A 16,326-nucleotide genomic window follows, 5' to 3' on the forward strand; every position below is an offset into this window, starting at 1 on the left:
CACTGAAAAGTGAATGAATTCCTCACGCGACAAACGCTGTTTCAGTGGGAGCTAGAGAAGACTCCAAGAACGCAGAGATTTGCCAATGAAAACGGCAACTAATATTATTAAAAAACATTAGAAGACCCGGCTTCCGTTGAATTAGTAGTCTCTTCTTTCTCGCATGAATAACTGCTATCCTGAATATGTCACCCACGTTTGTGAAGAACGCTTTAAGATATATTCTACACTAAACGGACCACAAAACGTATCCCTTAAATTGAAAGAGGTATAAATCCTTTTTACAAAATATCCCAACGAGCACGTAACACTGAGAATCTTTCCTCGATCTGTTTGAGTCTTGTAATGTATCTAGCTGGCTAAATCATTTTTTATGAAAATAATGCCACACTTTTTTATGCATCGAGTCTGCAACATATAGTCTATAACGTCAACGACCATGCCGAGCCATTTGCATATAGAATTATGCCGTAATCAGTTAGTATTAAGTGTGGTGAAAGTTCAGACATACCCGGATCGTTTTTCAGTCTAGAATACCTAACCATACACACGAATCGATTAATCAAATGTGGTTACGTAACACTTTGTCTGAACTCCTCTCGCCCCCCCCCCCCCTTCCCTCACCACCATCAAGCAACTATTTTTCGAATCATTAGACATCGCTGATTATAAAAAAGCACAGTCGCAAAGTACTAAAACAAGGAGGTAATAATTTTGATTTTTTTTCGGGCGCGATTTATGCCTACGGCGTTTTAATTTGTTATTCCGTCTAACAGCACCAAGCAATTCAGTCGTTAAATTCCTTATTATCAGTGTGAATAGACCGAATAAGTAAACGCTCGGCTATCTCAGGAAGTCAGATTTGCCTGTAAAGTATGACTAAATGCATCTAAATTTTATGCAGCAAAATAGTGTAACATCGATTTGACTCCAGTATTTATGTAACCACTTGTATTCACGCCTTGTGTCACGCATCGCACTGATGGAAACCTCTCTGACAGACAATTATGCTTGCGGAATCGTTATCTGAAACGCTTCAGTGTTGTTCCTCTTGACCATACAATTGCCCAGGGCATTAGGCATAGAAATCCCCAGCAGAGGCTTTGTCCGAGCAGGCACACGGACATTTGACCGGTAATTGCACCATACAAATCAGTGTCAATTGTCACTGTGATTCAGCTGCGAGGTATTTGTTGGATCGCCCGTCCATTTCAGGGGCGGATCCAAGATCATTTAAAGGGGAGGGGGGATCTGCGGGTGCAATGCCCCCCCCCCCCTCACTTGGCGTGGGGTTCGGGGCCGGCTGAAGAGCCCTGAAAGATTTTGGTATTTAGGGCAAACGGTGCCATTTGGTACGGTTTAGATCTATGATTCAGCTAGTCAAAATTTTCTAATTTCAAGAGTGTAGCAGAAATCGAAGGGCAGTCAGGAACCCCTTGACCTTCCTCTAAATCCACCACTGCATTTGTCAAAATTGAAATATTCTTTACTTAGAGACTAAATAACATTAGTCAATGATATTTTTATCACAGCGTCTTGTTTCCTAGGAGTCGGATTCCGCGCGAAATTACCATTCACGTGGCCAACGGGCATAAGTGGTGGACCGAAACGTCGTGGTTGACTCCCCCAACCCCCCCCCCCTCCCCCCGAGCATGTAGTAATGTTGCCGAGGGCATCTGTCGTAATCCACGGGCATTGTTACTCTATCCACGCAACAAATCCACAAATGCATCTACTTAATAGACTAAATAGATAAACCGTCCGCGCCCTATTGATTTTAAATCCGACACCAGGAGTTTAGGAAGAAGATAATTTAAAGACAATTGATTCATACGGTTAAATATACAACACCGGACATTTTAGCTTTGGGCGCCGTTTAGAAATCATCGCCGTAGTAAACGGGCCATTATTTAATCCTTAGATGCACAAGAGTTCATTGATCTTTTCCTTTTGTGGGCAATTGCAGACAATACCGATGTTCAAACATTTGAATCACTGTTCAAAGCAGGCTAAAACACTTATAAATGCTAGTTGGTAAAAATTAATATTTACGAAACGGAATGTAGGCCTACTAAGAGACAAAAATCGTACTTATATGACTCACAAATTGTACTATATGCACTATATGTTCGTAAGAGATCGTGTCTCGTGTATATAGCTACATTTAAACATATTAAAGCGTCCTGTTTAAAGATATATCAAAACGACAGTTTGTGAATTCTAAAACATTTTCTAATAGCAATTATTTTTACAATTTTCAATTTTTTTCAATCTATTTCTGTACTGGTACATAGATTGTCATAACCTTGTACAAAATGATATACTAATGACGATACAATATAATTGGTGCATTACCATTTCTCTAGTTGGTAATTATGTTGCCTAGCCGTTTGTGAATGAAAAAAATAATTTTTATATAATGAACATATGCACTAGTAAAATTACTCATAAAATATTCTATCTAAGCAGCGAGATAAACCTTGGTGTGATTATAAATTTACCATAAACATACTATAAACATATGGGTACAAGCATATGTTACACAAAAGGATATGTTCAAACTTAAAGGGAGGGAGAACTACAGTTACATAGCTGTTTACAGTTTGATGACATAGATAATTACAATTAATGACAATTACATAAGACATAGATAGGTAAATAAGTTACACAGATATAAATATTGTGCCATGTTCAGTCCCACTGTCAAGTCACTTCTCACAACAGTGGGATCATACACTGACATTTTACGGGATATGTTAATTATTTTTACATGTTACTTCAAGTGTTGACCAAGCTTTTTACAATGTTATTTATCAACAATGCTGGTAGTTGTGCTTGAAAACATCATCATACTGCCAGGAAGTGAAAATGAAAATAAGGAATGTTTCCGCTTTGTACCCAATATTGATTTGGGTAAGGAGCAGATAAAAAAAGAGTATCTCAACTTTCCGGTCAAAGACGTAAAAGAATAGGAATATTGAATTTTAAAATGGTCTAAAAAGCATAATTTTTGGATTTTGGTACACACACGGCGATAATAATAATAATAAAAATAAGAAGAAGAAGCTTCATTTGAAGAAGGTAAAACATGTTAAGTAAAACCCATCTTCGACATGGCCCTTTGAGGGTTAATAAAGTAATTTTTTTAAATCAAATCTTTGATATTGCATACAATTAATTTTGATCCTAAAACAAGAGATATTGATAGCTAAAATCATTAAATGCTTCTTGTGTATGTTCTCTAGTGTGAATCAGTCTTATATTCTCAACGGAAAATGAATCGGTGTTCTACTTGAAAATACAGTCAAGAGAACGTTACGGCAGGCACGTATCCGTAGGACTAGCTGCTATGTTTGTGCAACTATCATTCGTCGGAATGCGCAACATTTAATCGTCGTGTAGCCAATATTGATACCCGCGATGGGGCAAAGCAAGTCTATCTTCTTATACCTCTTACATTTGCAAAGCGAGGCAAATTTCCATTTAGGTTCTATTTGTTCCGCCTTGTTCATCTTCATGCACCGGAACAATGTAGGAAAAGTAATACCTTTTTCTAAATGAGCATATAGGGGAAAAAGAAATACCATTGGTTAGTAAATTGATTTTTAGACAATCATGCGGGAAAGGCGCCCCAGCAAGCTACTGCAAAGACATTTCCAAATTTAGGCATCTCCAAATTTCTCTTGGTATACATGAAGGTTCCGGGTTCGTCAGGAAAAACTTTTACAGTTCCCTTGTTCATGTTTATCACTTCCATTCCGGCCCCATAATCCACGTTGATTAGCATATATACACTATATTCCATTGGAATGGATTCTAGAAGAGCTTTCAGAAGAAGCTTAAATGCTGCTGGATTATCGGCGTAAAGCGGAGAAATGACTTTCGAACGCGGCGCATCTTGCACCTGACCATAACCCACGACCTCGCCGCCATCTGTTAATGCCGCGAATGAAGCGGCAGACGGTTTTGCCAGCCACGCTTTCAAGAACTTTTCTCTTTGAAATACAATGATGGAGGTGTCGTAGGCGAGCAGAGCTTCAAAGTCAACCTCACTTGTTGGGACAACTTTTATCGCTGAATCGTTTAGTGTGGTATCAACCCTTAAGGTACCAATATCAAATCGACCTTCGCACAAATGTAAGCGCCCTCCACCAATTTTCATGCCGGTTTTTAAGTTCTGCTGTATTCGGTAGGACACAGACCAAATCATGACGTTTCTGTCGCCGGCAATTTCCATGGTTCTTGCTGCAATTTTCTTCGCTGAAATTGGCCAAAGTTATTAATAATATCGAATATTGCTTACATATCGGGATAACAACTTATCATTTTGGCTAGCTAGAAAAGTGCGATAAAACGGATTTTCCTGGGGTAAACGACGATTTCCAATACTTTCCAATGGTTAATGAATCTGTTTCTGCTTTCCAAGTGAGTCAATTGTTTTTTAAACAGAGTTATTTGTTATGATTTCTTAAGAGATTGCTGCGGAGAGTTGCCGTCTGTGAAGTTCCAAGTGATCCGATAGCAAGCACAGAATGCAGAATAATTACGATAACCGCAGTTTCGGCTGTTAAAAGGAATTAATTGCATTTAGAACTATGTGTTGTTTACAATATATGTATTGTGGAATTTTTAATTACGTATGAAAAGTTATTATCCCTTGAATGTTTTCATGTTAAATTCAAAACCTCTCTCTGTTATTTTGGAAACACGACTGAAAAACAAGCGTGAGTTAATGACGATAAAATGAAACATTTTTTGTATAAAATAATGATTTGCAACTAAAGAATGTGCCCACATATGCGCGTAAACTGTTGCGCTTACTAACATGAAAGAAATAAATGAAAAAATAGCAATATGAGACAGAACACTGCGTAATATTATACAGTTGAATCAAAGCAATGATTTAAAGAGGTTATATACCCATACTGTACTTAATAGCTAAATTTCTTAAAAGCACAAGAAAAGAGCCTAAGACAAAAGAAGTCACGTACCAACACCAGAGCCTCTGTACTTTGGGTCTACTATGAAGAAGTCGAACATGGCGTTCTTATATATCATCCAGTATAATAACTAATCTTGAACCTGAAATAACATACGCAGAATAATGTTATGATTTTGGGTGGCTGGATCAATCTTTGTATAAATTCTGACTTACAGTTAGGTTCAGGCCAAAATCTGTGGACATACATTCTGACAGTGGTCCCTTCTCTTTATTCTCTACATGTAAGAGAAATGTCATGAGAACCCGATTTTTTTTCTTCGTGTCTTGTAAAAGGTCAGTTGTAATATGTCTCGGGCGTAGGACTATTTCTAGACGAACACACACCGAGACTCACAGATCCGAAACTTGTGTTTACATTTTATTGCCAAAAAACAGAATATATGCGAGATGTGCCCATATTTGAAGGAAGTGCGGGAATTTGATAGAAAAACTAAATTTTAGGCAAATATTTCCCTATAAAACACTTTTAAACGCAGACACCCTTTTTAAAGCGGATACCCCGCTACCGTCAGCTACACAGCTGTCTTTACTTGTTGAATCGGTGCACTTTTCATTTAACAATGTCTTTTTGAAACCGGCACCGTTTATCTTTTCATTTTCCCTTCTTATCGAACAACTTGAAACACTGGGTCCTTGAGAACCGTCACTTGTACAGATAAAGAGATAAGCGCCTTTACTGCCGACGCCTAGTATAATATTTTATGTTCTTTCATGGGGAGAAGAGCAGCTCGGCGAGCTGTAAAATACATTTTCTTTTTTCCCAGTCTGCTTTTTGCCAACCGTCCCATTAAACACATGGGGCGACGTCATATGCTGTTATCGAAAAAGGCCCCTATCAGTCGAACATTTTTTTTTTATTTTTTACTTATTGTTATCCTATTTCTCTAATACTGTTATTTCAGCGAAAATTTATAAAAAGGGTGCATGTGAAAGAAATAACACAGTTAATTATCAGTTATGGCAGCTGTAAACGAGGTGGAAATGTTATTTTAAATCTCAAGAGTTCCAAAGACAATTTAATCTTCCTTGATATGGTCTAGAATTTCTCTCTCTCTCTCTTTCACACACACACACACACACACACACACACACACACACAAACACACACACTTAGTTAGATCGATCCAGAGATTAAGATTTAGATCGACCTAACTCCTTGGGGGTTCACGCTAAATTGCAGTCAGCCGAGCGCGCACCATAGTTAATTACCCCTTTACAACTTTTAGTAGGCGGGACAGACGCTTAAGCCGGCTAAGCTGACAGTAATCTAGTGAGACTCCCCACAGGGATAGATCGATCTAAAATCTATGGAAATGGGGTCTTAGTAAGAAATCAAGTGATCAACAAAGAAAAGCTCGATTTGTCCTGACCAATAATCTTGCCATGGAGATCAGCAACTAGGTAGTGACCGTCTTCCACAATTTCAAGAAATAATTTCAAAGTTTCTTTTGACACACGCCAGTCGACTTTATCGGTAAATTCGTACAATTCATCAAGGTCTTCTAGTTTGGCAGGTCGAATAATGACGTCGGAAGCCACGTCCTTCGTGTGATCTGTAGAAGTGACTGACATCTGGAAAATAAATAAATCAAGCAAATTAAAATCTTCATGTTATTCCCTTATTTTTTCCCTATAATTTATTTCAGATTTGTTCTTGGAAAATAAGTTCATGTGCGTGGGCTTTTAATCCCCAACCCTCCTTTCGCCTGTTATAAACTTCACAGGGCCGACCGCTACTTAAGTAACTTAACTGATTAATTATGATGGAAAACTTAAGAGCTGTCTTATGATTATGAATAAATGTCAAACCAAGGAGTTACAACAGAAATAACGCACATGAAATTAATCTCCTAGCTGTGGAGAGCGACGCAGACGAAACCTTTAGCCCCCCCACCCCCCACCCCCATCCCCACCCCCACCCCACCCCACCGTAACAGACATCGGACAATACAGAGGCTTATGTATAATCTCCTTCTGTTGTAACTCCTTGGTCAAACATACTGAAAGCTACGCTGGTGAGATCGTTTCATGAACTCCAGTCCAAATCGTATTATGGAACGTTGTTTTAACCGTCCTTTTGTTGAGTGATACTTGACTGTAGTTCCCTTTCACAACGTCCATGTTTTAGACTTGGTACACGCCTGACATCCCTGTGATTTATTTGATTTGCTATATTAAAAGTATAGATAAGTCTGGGTCTTATAAACTGTGTCTCAATGCGGTAAGCATGTACAGGAATATTCCTGGTACCGGTATATTGTTTGGCTTTGATTCAGTAGATTGAGGCTGGGTGTTGAGGCTCTCATCTTCATGGGGAGGGGAGGGGATAGATACAGCCCAGCATGCCATATGAGGATCCGAAAGCTAGCAAACGAACACTATCATTCTCTGCCAGACCAGGTCCTGTACCTTGCTTCAACCCCCAAGTGCCAAGCGGAGAGACAGAAGACCGTTTGTGAAGGTCTCAAAACTGACAGGAAACGAGCTCCGTATACGTATTCACATCACATTTCAAATGTAACCCAGGCACAAATCGTATAATGTTATATACCGGTTTTCACTCACCTTAACTCCTGCTAGTCCCTTGATTGTACAGGTATAGATAAACTGTTGCGCAATACGATGCGCCTTGGGCACATGTTTATACCGGTAGATAAAATGAGGTCAATCCGTTCAAAAATAAACATTAAACGTATGCATTAGACATGGTTCTGTATTCCCCTATCTGCGTTCACACTCTTCGTCCTACTTTCCTCCGCTCTTTACCAAGTAAAAAAATCTAAGGAAAGTCTTACAAAAGCATTGTTTTTGCTTTTCAAACGAATGTTATTGAATATATCAAAACTGGGATCTTTAGTAGGTCCCAGCTTTAAAATACTACATTAAAATACTTGGATCACGGTTTCATAATATTTCATTTTAAATTTTACCATTCGCACAGAAAATAATTCAAACGCATCTATTGGATTTTTTATTTCATGTCATGCGATTTAAAAAAAATCAATATATATTTCAAACACTAGCCCTTCAAAACCAGTGTTATCTCGAATTTTAGTTCATTTTTATTCCTTTAGAGCGACTAAAGATTTGATGCTTTTCATACAACATATTAATAACACAATACCAGTCATTACTAAAAACAGGTTGGTTTACTTACAAACAACGGTGCTTTTTATCTTATTTTTTTTTAAATCTAAATTACAACAACAACAACAGCAATAATAACTTCAACAGCAGCAATAATAACTAATAATAATCATGGTGGTGATTTATTGGTGCCTAAATGATACATCCGACACATTAGTAGGCCTACATGCCGTCTATCTACACAACCCCTGTGAAAATTTGTCTCATTTAACGCTCACATTACGGTTCTCAGTCTCTCCTAGAACATAATGTTTTTCTCTTCAAATGAAAATTGTTCTAAAACATTTTGAAAGACTTCCCAAAAACAGTTCTCGAACTGTTACATTCATTACAGAACAACATTAGAACTGTAAAAAAATACACCAAATGTTCTAGAATAGACTGAGAACCGTAAGTGAACGTTAAGTGAGACAAACATTCGCAGGGGAGGGCAATCTTGTCTGATTCCTTGATCTATAAAACAATTATTGCAGATCAGATGGCTGTAAAAATGAAAATATGATATAAAAAATTTTATAATGCATATAGGTACTACATCAGGTACTTGTATAGGCATAATTCTAAACCCTTGTAGGATTCTATAGGAAACTGGCCCAATTTCCTGTAGGATTCTATAGGATCTTATAGGATCCTATAAGACTTTTTCGTTAAGGAAATTATATTTAATTATATACCTACTATAATGTTATTACTATAAACCATATACAAATTATTACATCAAATATTTTAGGATACTATCCATATAACAATCAGAACTGCACATAACATACGGCCCTATGAAAGGGTTGACTATACTGCTTGTGGACAACAGAATTTCGCGCCTTTTTACCTGACTTCCGTTAAGCAGTTTACCTGAGATTATCTAGGTCAAGGTGCTTGTGGATTACAACGTACTATTTATAATGGCTCCGCTACCGACACTGTCGTCTTTTCAGGAACAAGATTAAATCTAATTACCCTGCGGTGGCGGTTGAATAAGGCTTAAGGATATGGATCTTTTTCATTTACTTATTTCGGTTGGTCGGGTTTAATGCATTAACTTGGTCGACAAAGGTGTAGTGCAAACGTCAGTCGGACGGATTAAGCAGTAGCCTGTTAAGTTTATGCAAACAATATGGAGGCTTCTAGACACATGTGAGCGTATATCCAGGTAGGTCGACGGTGTGGTGTTGCTGTGATGTCCTGAATGTGTGGAGTTAATACAGGTGCAATGTTCAGGATGTCATTTCGGTAGACGTGGACATACTTTAGCGTTGTACATGTATGATACACTAGCTATTACATGGGTTCACAACGGTCCCCCCCTCTCTCTCTCTCTCTCTCTCTCTCTCTGTGTGTGTGTGTGTGTGTGTTTCTGAAACACAGGGACGAGCACATGCACCTTTCTCTCTCTCTCTTGCACGCACACACACACACACACACACACACACACACACACACAGGGTCACACATGTACATGTACCTGGGAAGCGTGAGGATCTAAGGTCGTAGCCTACTCATATTGTTAATCAGTTAAATATCCCTGTAAGAGCAGCTCTACCAACATAGTTGATATTAATTCGTTATAGAGCATCTCTTGCTGCAGAATCCTATAAAACCAAATGATTGTACTGTGCATTGAGAAAATTTAGACTGCTTTGACAGCTCAGCTTGTCCGTCACATACCTCTGATTCTTATCACACTGGGCTATGAAGTAGATTTATGCCGTTCGCTTCCTGTATATAGACCCACAACACGCCCCCTTTTCTGTGTGCGCGTCCATCCCCCCCCCCCCCCCCCCCCCCGTACCAAACGGCACTGTTGACTTAGATGTTTAATGCCCACAATTTATGTTTAATGTTATCTAATATCAATTGTAAATGTTACAGAAATAATGTGATTTGTTAATTTATTGAGTCGTTTAATTAGCTATCAATTTATTTATTTATTTTCAGACAAGGAACTGCGTCAGACGTGATGAAAAAAAGAAACAACAAGTTGATATTGTCTGAAATGAAACAATTTATCATGAACTTGCCGGCTGGTTATGTGAAACGGCTGACACTGGCAGTGATACTTCTTTTGTCCTGTCTTTTCATCACAGTCGAAATATGGCAGAAAACTGCTCATGCCAATTCAAGAAACGCACGCTTCAACAGCAGACGACTTTGGTTATCGGCAGACGACGACGTCAGTGAAAACCAATTGCCGCAAAAAGCTCACGATAATTTCGAGATAAACAAAGAGAATCTTTTTTTGAATCCGAAGGATTTGCAAAACCCTCCTAATCACGTGACGATATACGATTTCAGCCAACCGAATGACGACGTGTACAAGTGTCCGGAGCTGCGGTTACGGACAGTGAAGACTCCAATATGCATCTATTCTTATTCCGACGACGTGTATATTTCTGGCGACATCATAAAGGGGCACATCTTTGAGAGAATGCTTGTCACCCATTTCCAGGACTTGCTGATCAGCGACCCACACATGCAGTTTATAGACATCGGTGCTAATATTGGTGTGTGGTCGCTTAACGCTGCCAATATGGGACGCCAGGTGCTAGCGGTGGAGCCGTTCTTTGCAAGCTACAGGCGCTTCCAGCGCAGCGTCATTCTCGGACACTACGAGAACAACGTCACTCTTGTTACCAACCCAATCTCGAATAAACGAGAGTACGTGACTTTTAAATCTACACCGGGAAATAAAGGAGGGACATCAATAATACCAATCAGTGAAATGAAAATAGTTCCAAAAGACGCTCCAATTGTCTCAACAATAACATTAAATGATCTTGTTAGCGTCATTGACTTTAAATTTTCTAGGGCATTTTTGAAGATTGACATTGAAGGCAATGAGCTTAAGGCCCTGGCAGCATGTGACGAATTGTTAGCAAAAATCGACATTCCCTTCATAGAACTTGAATGGGACCAAATAAGGAAACACACCAATGAAACTGCTGAACTTGTTAATCGCATGTCAGCAAAGGGGTATCTCCCCTTTAAGGACGGCTTAGTTATTCCTGGATATATCTTGGGGCCAATGAAAAACGACACAAGATGGCGTGGTATGGGTCAGTTAATGTTTGCCAAGAAAAGTTACATTGAAAAGAGAATGAATTATGTTTTAACAAAAGATTCGTACAGGTGACCCTTGTGTTTGGCATATCAAATTCCACTGGTTTTCATTTTTTTTTTAAATATTCAATGCTTGTTCAAAGTAACGTTCGATAAAGATTTCGATGGAGAATTTTTTCTCACGCATGGATATATATATATATATATATATATATATATATATATATATATAAATATATATATATATATATATATATCCTTTACTAGAGCAATTCCTATCTTTTAAAAGCATTATTATTAAGGATCACGATATCATGTATGCTGGTAAGTATTGGAAAATTGCGAAGAATGTTTGGAAAAAGAACAGTTTCCTTACTTATTACCGCCACAAACTCGTACAAATAGATCTGTTCATCCATTGAATGTTGATTGAAGAAGTTAATTTTAACCGCATCAACAAGTTATGAGAACTCTGCATGACGTCAACAATGGTAAAAAAATTCTAGAGAGACTAAACGTGTTTTACCTAGTATGACAGTGAATTTCGACCCTTAGGCAACAGTTAAAGAAGGAGCTATACATCATGCCTCATAACAATAGGTCAAAACAGGTTTAATTTCTTTAGAAAAAAATCACCCTTTTATTGTCTTAAGACAAGAGACATCGAGAGCACCATTTCGCCGAAATGCACCTACAGTATATTAACAGAATGGGATTGTTGGGAATTTAACTAAATCTGTTGTCTTCCTCTACAGCAATCTATTTTGATAGTTTATTTCACATTATGGCAACGAATATATAACGTCTTTTGGCTTTGCCAAAGTCCAAATTCTAACTGAAGGGATATTCCTGTTCAAGTATATTTCTTTACAACACACTGAAAGTTTTCTGCACATTTCATTAGATATGGGACTAAGGTAAATAGTTTTTTGTCGAATTTTGTATTTAGGTGATGGAAAAAAGCAAATCAATTTTTTTCGAGACTCCGTGACAAACCGTTGGTGTCTTAAAACTGCTTACGTGTATTTATTACCGACAATAGACATGTACAGTAGAATAATCTAAAAATGCCAAAGAAGTAAAGGCATTTGATGTAACCGTTTTAATACCATTAGTACTTATGTTTTGTTTCTACATTTTCATGTTAAACAGGTAGTGATTTTATTGCCTTGTGTATCTGCTTATTAAGTGCCATTTGCATTACCATACTTTTGTACCTAATTTCGACTATGACAATGTGATAAAAAAGGCAACTTTAATTTATTTCAGTTGTTGCTTTTAATAGAATTATAATAATTATATTATACATGTCCAATATAAGTTATTGTTTATACTTTAAATGTAGTAGAACTCGTTGATCTCTTTCATGAGTATTTATATTACTTGTGCTAGTAATTCAGAGTTTTCATAATAAATTGGAAGTCATATTTTCTCCGTTGCGTCTTTCATTTCTTCTATTGCTCTGAAAGATTGGGGATTTCATAGCATTGCTAAAAAGTTGGTACAACAGTAACAGAAATGCAAATAAATAAATAAATAAATAAATAAATAAAAAAAATTAATAATAATAAAAAAACTCCCTACCGATAAAAATTTAAACGCAAACATTTTCTTTCTTTGATCTCTATAACTCAATATATGAACTTGTTTATATCTAAAATTTTGTGACACGAAATCTAAAAGAAAAAAGCGTATATGCAAAAGAATAAAAGCAAATGTTCAAATGAAGCATATTAATTATCATTTCGATTTTTCTAATTGTCAGAATATCAGTCTTATATTTTTCTTCTTGCCACAGCCTCAGTATATGCATTTAATTACCGCTTCTTAGAAGATAAATTAACAGAGTACAAGGTGATTGAAAATTTAAGCAAAATGTCAAGAACCTTTAAAAATATGGTCACATCTGCGCTTCATCTACATCTAAAGCTTCATCAATTTGCCGCGTTCTCTTAAGCAGAGCAAGTTTCAGCTTTTTCCAGAACTCCTCCCTCTTCCCATCATTCTCCTCTTCTGGCCACTCCAGGTAGGTCACGTGACGCTTCATGAGTCGCAGCGTCTTGGGGAGTTGATCGGGTGGGATCTTCTCCAGAAACACCACAATGAGCGATTTACGCCTCTCGCGCAGTACCTTGGCCTGAGCAATGTCGATCTCATAACGACACCAATCACTCTGTAAGAAATGTTGCGATATAATCAGTATCACCGCCTTGCTCGCCTCCATTTTCTCCACTATGCTATCTATGATGTAATCGCCCGGTAGGAAGTTTCTTGAATGGATACATACATTGAAAAATATGTCTCGACCTTGTTCATAACCTTGACCCTGACCCTGACCTTGGAGCATGTTTCGTCCCTGACCTTGACCCTCCACGTGTGGAAGAAACTGGCGCACGACCCACGCCTCATCTCGACTGTTATGAGCGACAAATGCGTCATATTCGTACTGTTCTTGTCTGTCGCCACAGCGAATATAGCCGTGCCGCCGACGGTTCAGTCTTCTCAAGTGCCACCAGTATACAATGTCAAGGCGAAAGTAGGCCACAAGACCTGCCACTGCTCCAATAATCAAAACGCCGGCCCCGATACAACAGAACACGACAGTAATCAAATGGTTTCCGCATGTAATCCAAGGCGGGTTAAAGTCCTCCAGGGCGGTGTTTTGGTACTCGGCCGGCTCGCTACATTTCTGTCTTGCTCCATATACTTTCGTGGTTGAATGACGGAGCCACTCGGAAAACGAACTGGAATCGCAGCTACACGAAAAGCGATTGAGCTCAATATTTAGGAAGTGAAGGCGCGGGTTCGTTCCTAATATAGAACCTATATCGATTGTCACCAGTTTGTTTTTTCTAAGATTCAAGAAAACGAGCGAAGTGAGAGAATCAAATACGGTATCGACATTCTCCATATGATTGTCTGATAAGTCCAAATATTCTAAGTGAGGCAGATGGGAGAACATGTTGTTCGGAAGTTTGGAGATACTATTTGAAGCTAAAATTAGCCTCCTCAGTGGAACCTGCGATTTAAAAATTTGAGGAAGTACCCCAATTTTCATCATACAGAAGACCGCATTACCCGTAAGATCTATTTTACGGATGCTGGATAATCCTTCGAATGCAGAAAAATTCAGGTGATTTCTCAGCACACAAGCCTTGTTGTGTGTGTACTGAAATGTGACTAATGACGTCATGTTTTGGACTATAAATAGATGAAGGCCCGGATGTGTATAAGGAGAAGGTAAACTTCCAAAGAGCCCATTCAAATACAACTCACGTAGGTTGGTCAGGCGCGTGAAGTTGAGATATCCATACAAGCGATTAAAAGACAGATCCAGAACGTTCAGATGTTGGTGAGGCGGATAAATTATCGTTTTTACCGTCATGAATTCGTTGTGTTGGGCAACCAATTTCCGTAGGTTCGGGAAGCTAAGTGCTACTGATTTAAAAAGTTCCAAATCAGATATACCGTTCATGCTAATATCCAGTTCTCTAAGCGTGGACGATAGTGTCTTGAAACTTGCACGAAAGGTTCTGATTTTACACAAAGAAAGATCCAACTTTTCAATCACCGGCAGAGCCTGAAAGATATCTGAAGCAACTGCAGCAATGTTATTACCACTGAGGCGGAGTTCGCGTAAACTCGAATTGGAAAGTGGCCTTAAAACTGATGAATTTAGTTCAGCGATATTAATTTGGCAGTGCGGAAGGTCGAGTACTTCTACCTTCGAGTACATTAATCTTTTAACGACCACGCCCCATATGCTGATCATGCCCATGCCCAAGTAAACAAAACGTTTAATTGGACGGAAGGCTTTCAAAGCTATTTCTGAAATGTTATTCCAGCCGAGGTCCACTGAAAGATTTTCCACTGATTTGAAGGGAAGGAAGTCCGAGTTCGTGATTTTGGTGATGTGATTTTCCTTGAGGTTTAAATAGAAATGGGTTTTTATCATGGTTGCATTGCTGACATGTTGGATCTGAAGTGAGTTTATTTTGTTGCACTGGAAGTTTGCTTCCTGTACATTTCGAAGTAACACGATAAAAGCTGGCAGGGCTTGGAGTAAATTGTTCTGTAACGATACTCTCGTAAGCTCATCAAGACCCAAAAGGGCGTCATATTCAACAGTCTCTATCAAACATTGTTTCATTACCAGTTTCTTAAGGTGTGGTAGTCCAAGAAAAGTTCCATTTTTAAGTGTTTTAAATGTGCTGTCGGAGATCTCGAGGGTTGAAGTGTGTGGCGGTATCCCTGGGATATCAACTGGTCGTATGTTGGCACACCTGACGTCAAGTCTGCCGTTGACGTCACTAGAACAAGTGCATTGCCTCGGACACGAACTACCAGAGGAAATAACGTGGTGGTTTACAGTAAAAAACGCTATCAGAAGCAGCAATCTTTTTTCAGTAGTCATTTTTTTCTCTCACTTTAAAGTATGACGCAACGGAGTATGCTGTATTTTTTCCGGTATGCTGTATTTCCTTTGGGTGGAAAATGTGAAGAAGAAAAATCAGCAATGATCTGTCTGTGTCTTCTGTGCCTAAGCAACGAAACAGTCGATAATACTTACACGTAAGATCTTCACTGAACCCTTTCTTTTTTCCGGACCCCAAAAAAGTTTTCAAGAACAATGCGTCCTTATCTATTTCGTTCTCCTGAGAGGGTTACTCACTCAGTCATATTTTAAGCTCACTACAAACAGCTTCGGTATTTTAATTTAAGCAAACTTAAGATCACCAGAAATAATGTCTGTGCATTTGACAAAATTTCTCACAAAGGCATGTGGAAAGTGAAAGCGAAACAACACTCCGAGTGACTGGGCGTTCGCGTGATTTACATCCGCGGTTTTGAGTCATGACCGTTTATTTTTCATTTTTGTCCGAATCAAATCCAAGGATTTAAGCACGAAAAGGAAGTCAACCGGTCTCGCATTTCATCAGCTTTACTTTATTGGGAGCACAATAAATAGCGAAACGAGACAAAACCACACAATTAAATGATCTGTCCTGCGCCCATACAAACTGGTACCTATACTGCGTAGATATAGACCTATATAGTAGGCTCAGTAACACACTTGTCGGCAACAGTAACATAAATATATATATATATTTGTTTTTTAA

At 38.4% G+C, this 16,326-nt stretch overlaps 3 protein-coding genes and 1 long non-coding RNA gene across 4 annotated transcripts; 1 reads left to right on the forward strand and 3 right to left on the reverse strand.

The window, feature by feature from the left end:
* Positions 1–3,053: 3,053 nt before the first annotated feature.
* LOC106153440 (uncharacterized) lies at positions 3,054–7,643 on the reverse strand. The gene is made up of 4 exons (XR_015331513.1): positions 7,568–7,643; positions 6,373–6,574; positions 4,992–5,082; positions 3,054–4,260 (listed from the first exon to the last, which is right to left on the reverse strand). It is a non-coding gene; the product is annotated as an uncharacterized LOC106153440 (long non-coding RNA).
* LOC147759589 (uncharacterized) lies at positions 3,614–4,237 on the reverse strand. The gene has a single exon (XM_086997532.1). It carries the CDS (start codon positions 4,235–4,237, stop codon positions 3,614–3,616), a length of 624 nt encoding a protein of 207 aa, XP_086853658.1.
* Positions 7,644–9,011: 1,368 nt separating the features above from the next.
* LOC106153441 (uncharacterized) lies at positions 9,012–12,633 on the forward strand. Its single transcript, XM_024076442.2, has 2 exons — positions 9,012–9,299; positions 10,085–12,633. The coding sequence occupies exons 1-2, from the start codon at positions 9,253–9,255 to the stop codon at positions 11,277–11,279; spliced, it is 1,242 nt and encodes a 413-aa protein (XP_023932210.2). The 5' UTR covers positions 9,012–9,252; the 3' UTR covers positions 11,280–12,633.
* A 90-nt stretch (positions 12,634–12,723) lies between these two features.
* On the reverse strand, positions 12,724–14,859 carry LOC106153436 (toll-like receptor 6). Its single transcript, XM_013527364.2, has one exon. The coding sequence runs from the start codon at positions 14,679–14,681 to the stop codon at positions 13,107–13,109; it is 1,575 nt and encodes a 524-aa protein (XP_013382818.2). The 5' UTR covers positions 14,682–14,859; the 3' UTR covers positions 12,724–13,106.
* Positions 14,860–16,326: the final 1,467 nt, after the last annotated feature.

This window comes from Lingula anatina, chromosome 10 (assembly GCF_051362555.1).
Source record: "Lingula anatina isolate TDL-2025a chromosome 10, LinAna3.0, whole genome shotgun sequence".
NCBI classification, from domain to species: domain Eukaryota; kingdom Metazoa; phylum Brachiopoda; class Lingulata; order Lingulida; family Lingulidae; genus Lingula; species Lingula anatina.

Coding starts and splice junctions, on each gene's coding strand:
- LOC147759589 (XM_086997532.1), bottom strand. CDS start 4,237: ATGGAAATTGCCGGCGACAGAAACGTCATGATTTGGTCTGTGTCCTAC.
- LOC106153441 (XM_024076442.2), top strand. CDS start 9,253: ATGCAAACAATATGGAGGCTTCTAGACACATGTGAGCGTATATCCAG. Junction 9,300..10,084: donor ACATGTGAGCGTATATCCAG/GTAGGTCGACGG, acceptor ATTTATTTTCAG/ACAAGGAACTGCGTCAGACG.
- LOC106153436 (XM_013527364.2), bottom strand. CDS start 14,681: ATGAACGGTATATCTGATTTGGAACTTTTTAAATCAGTAGCACTTAGC.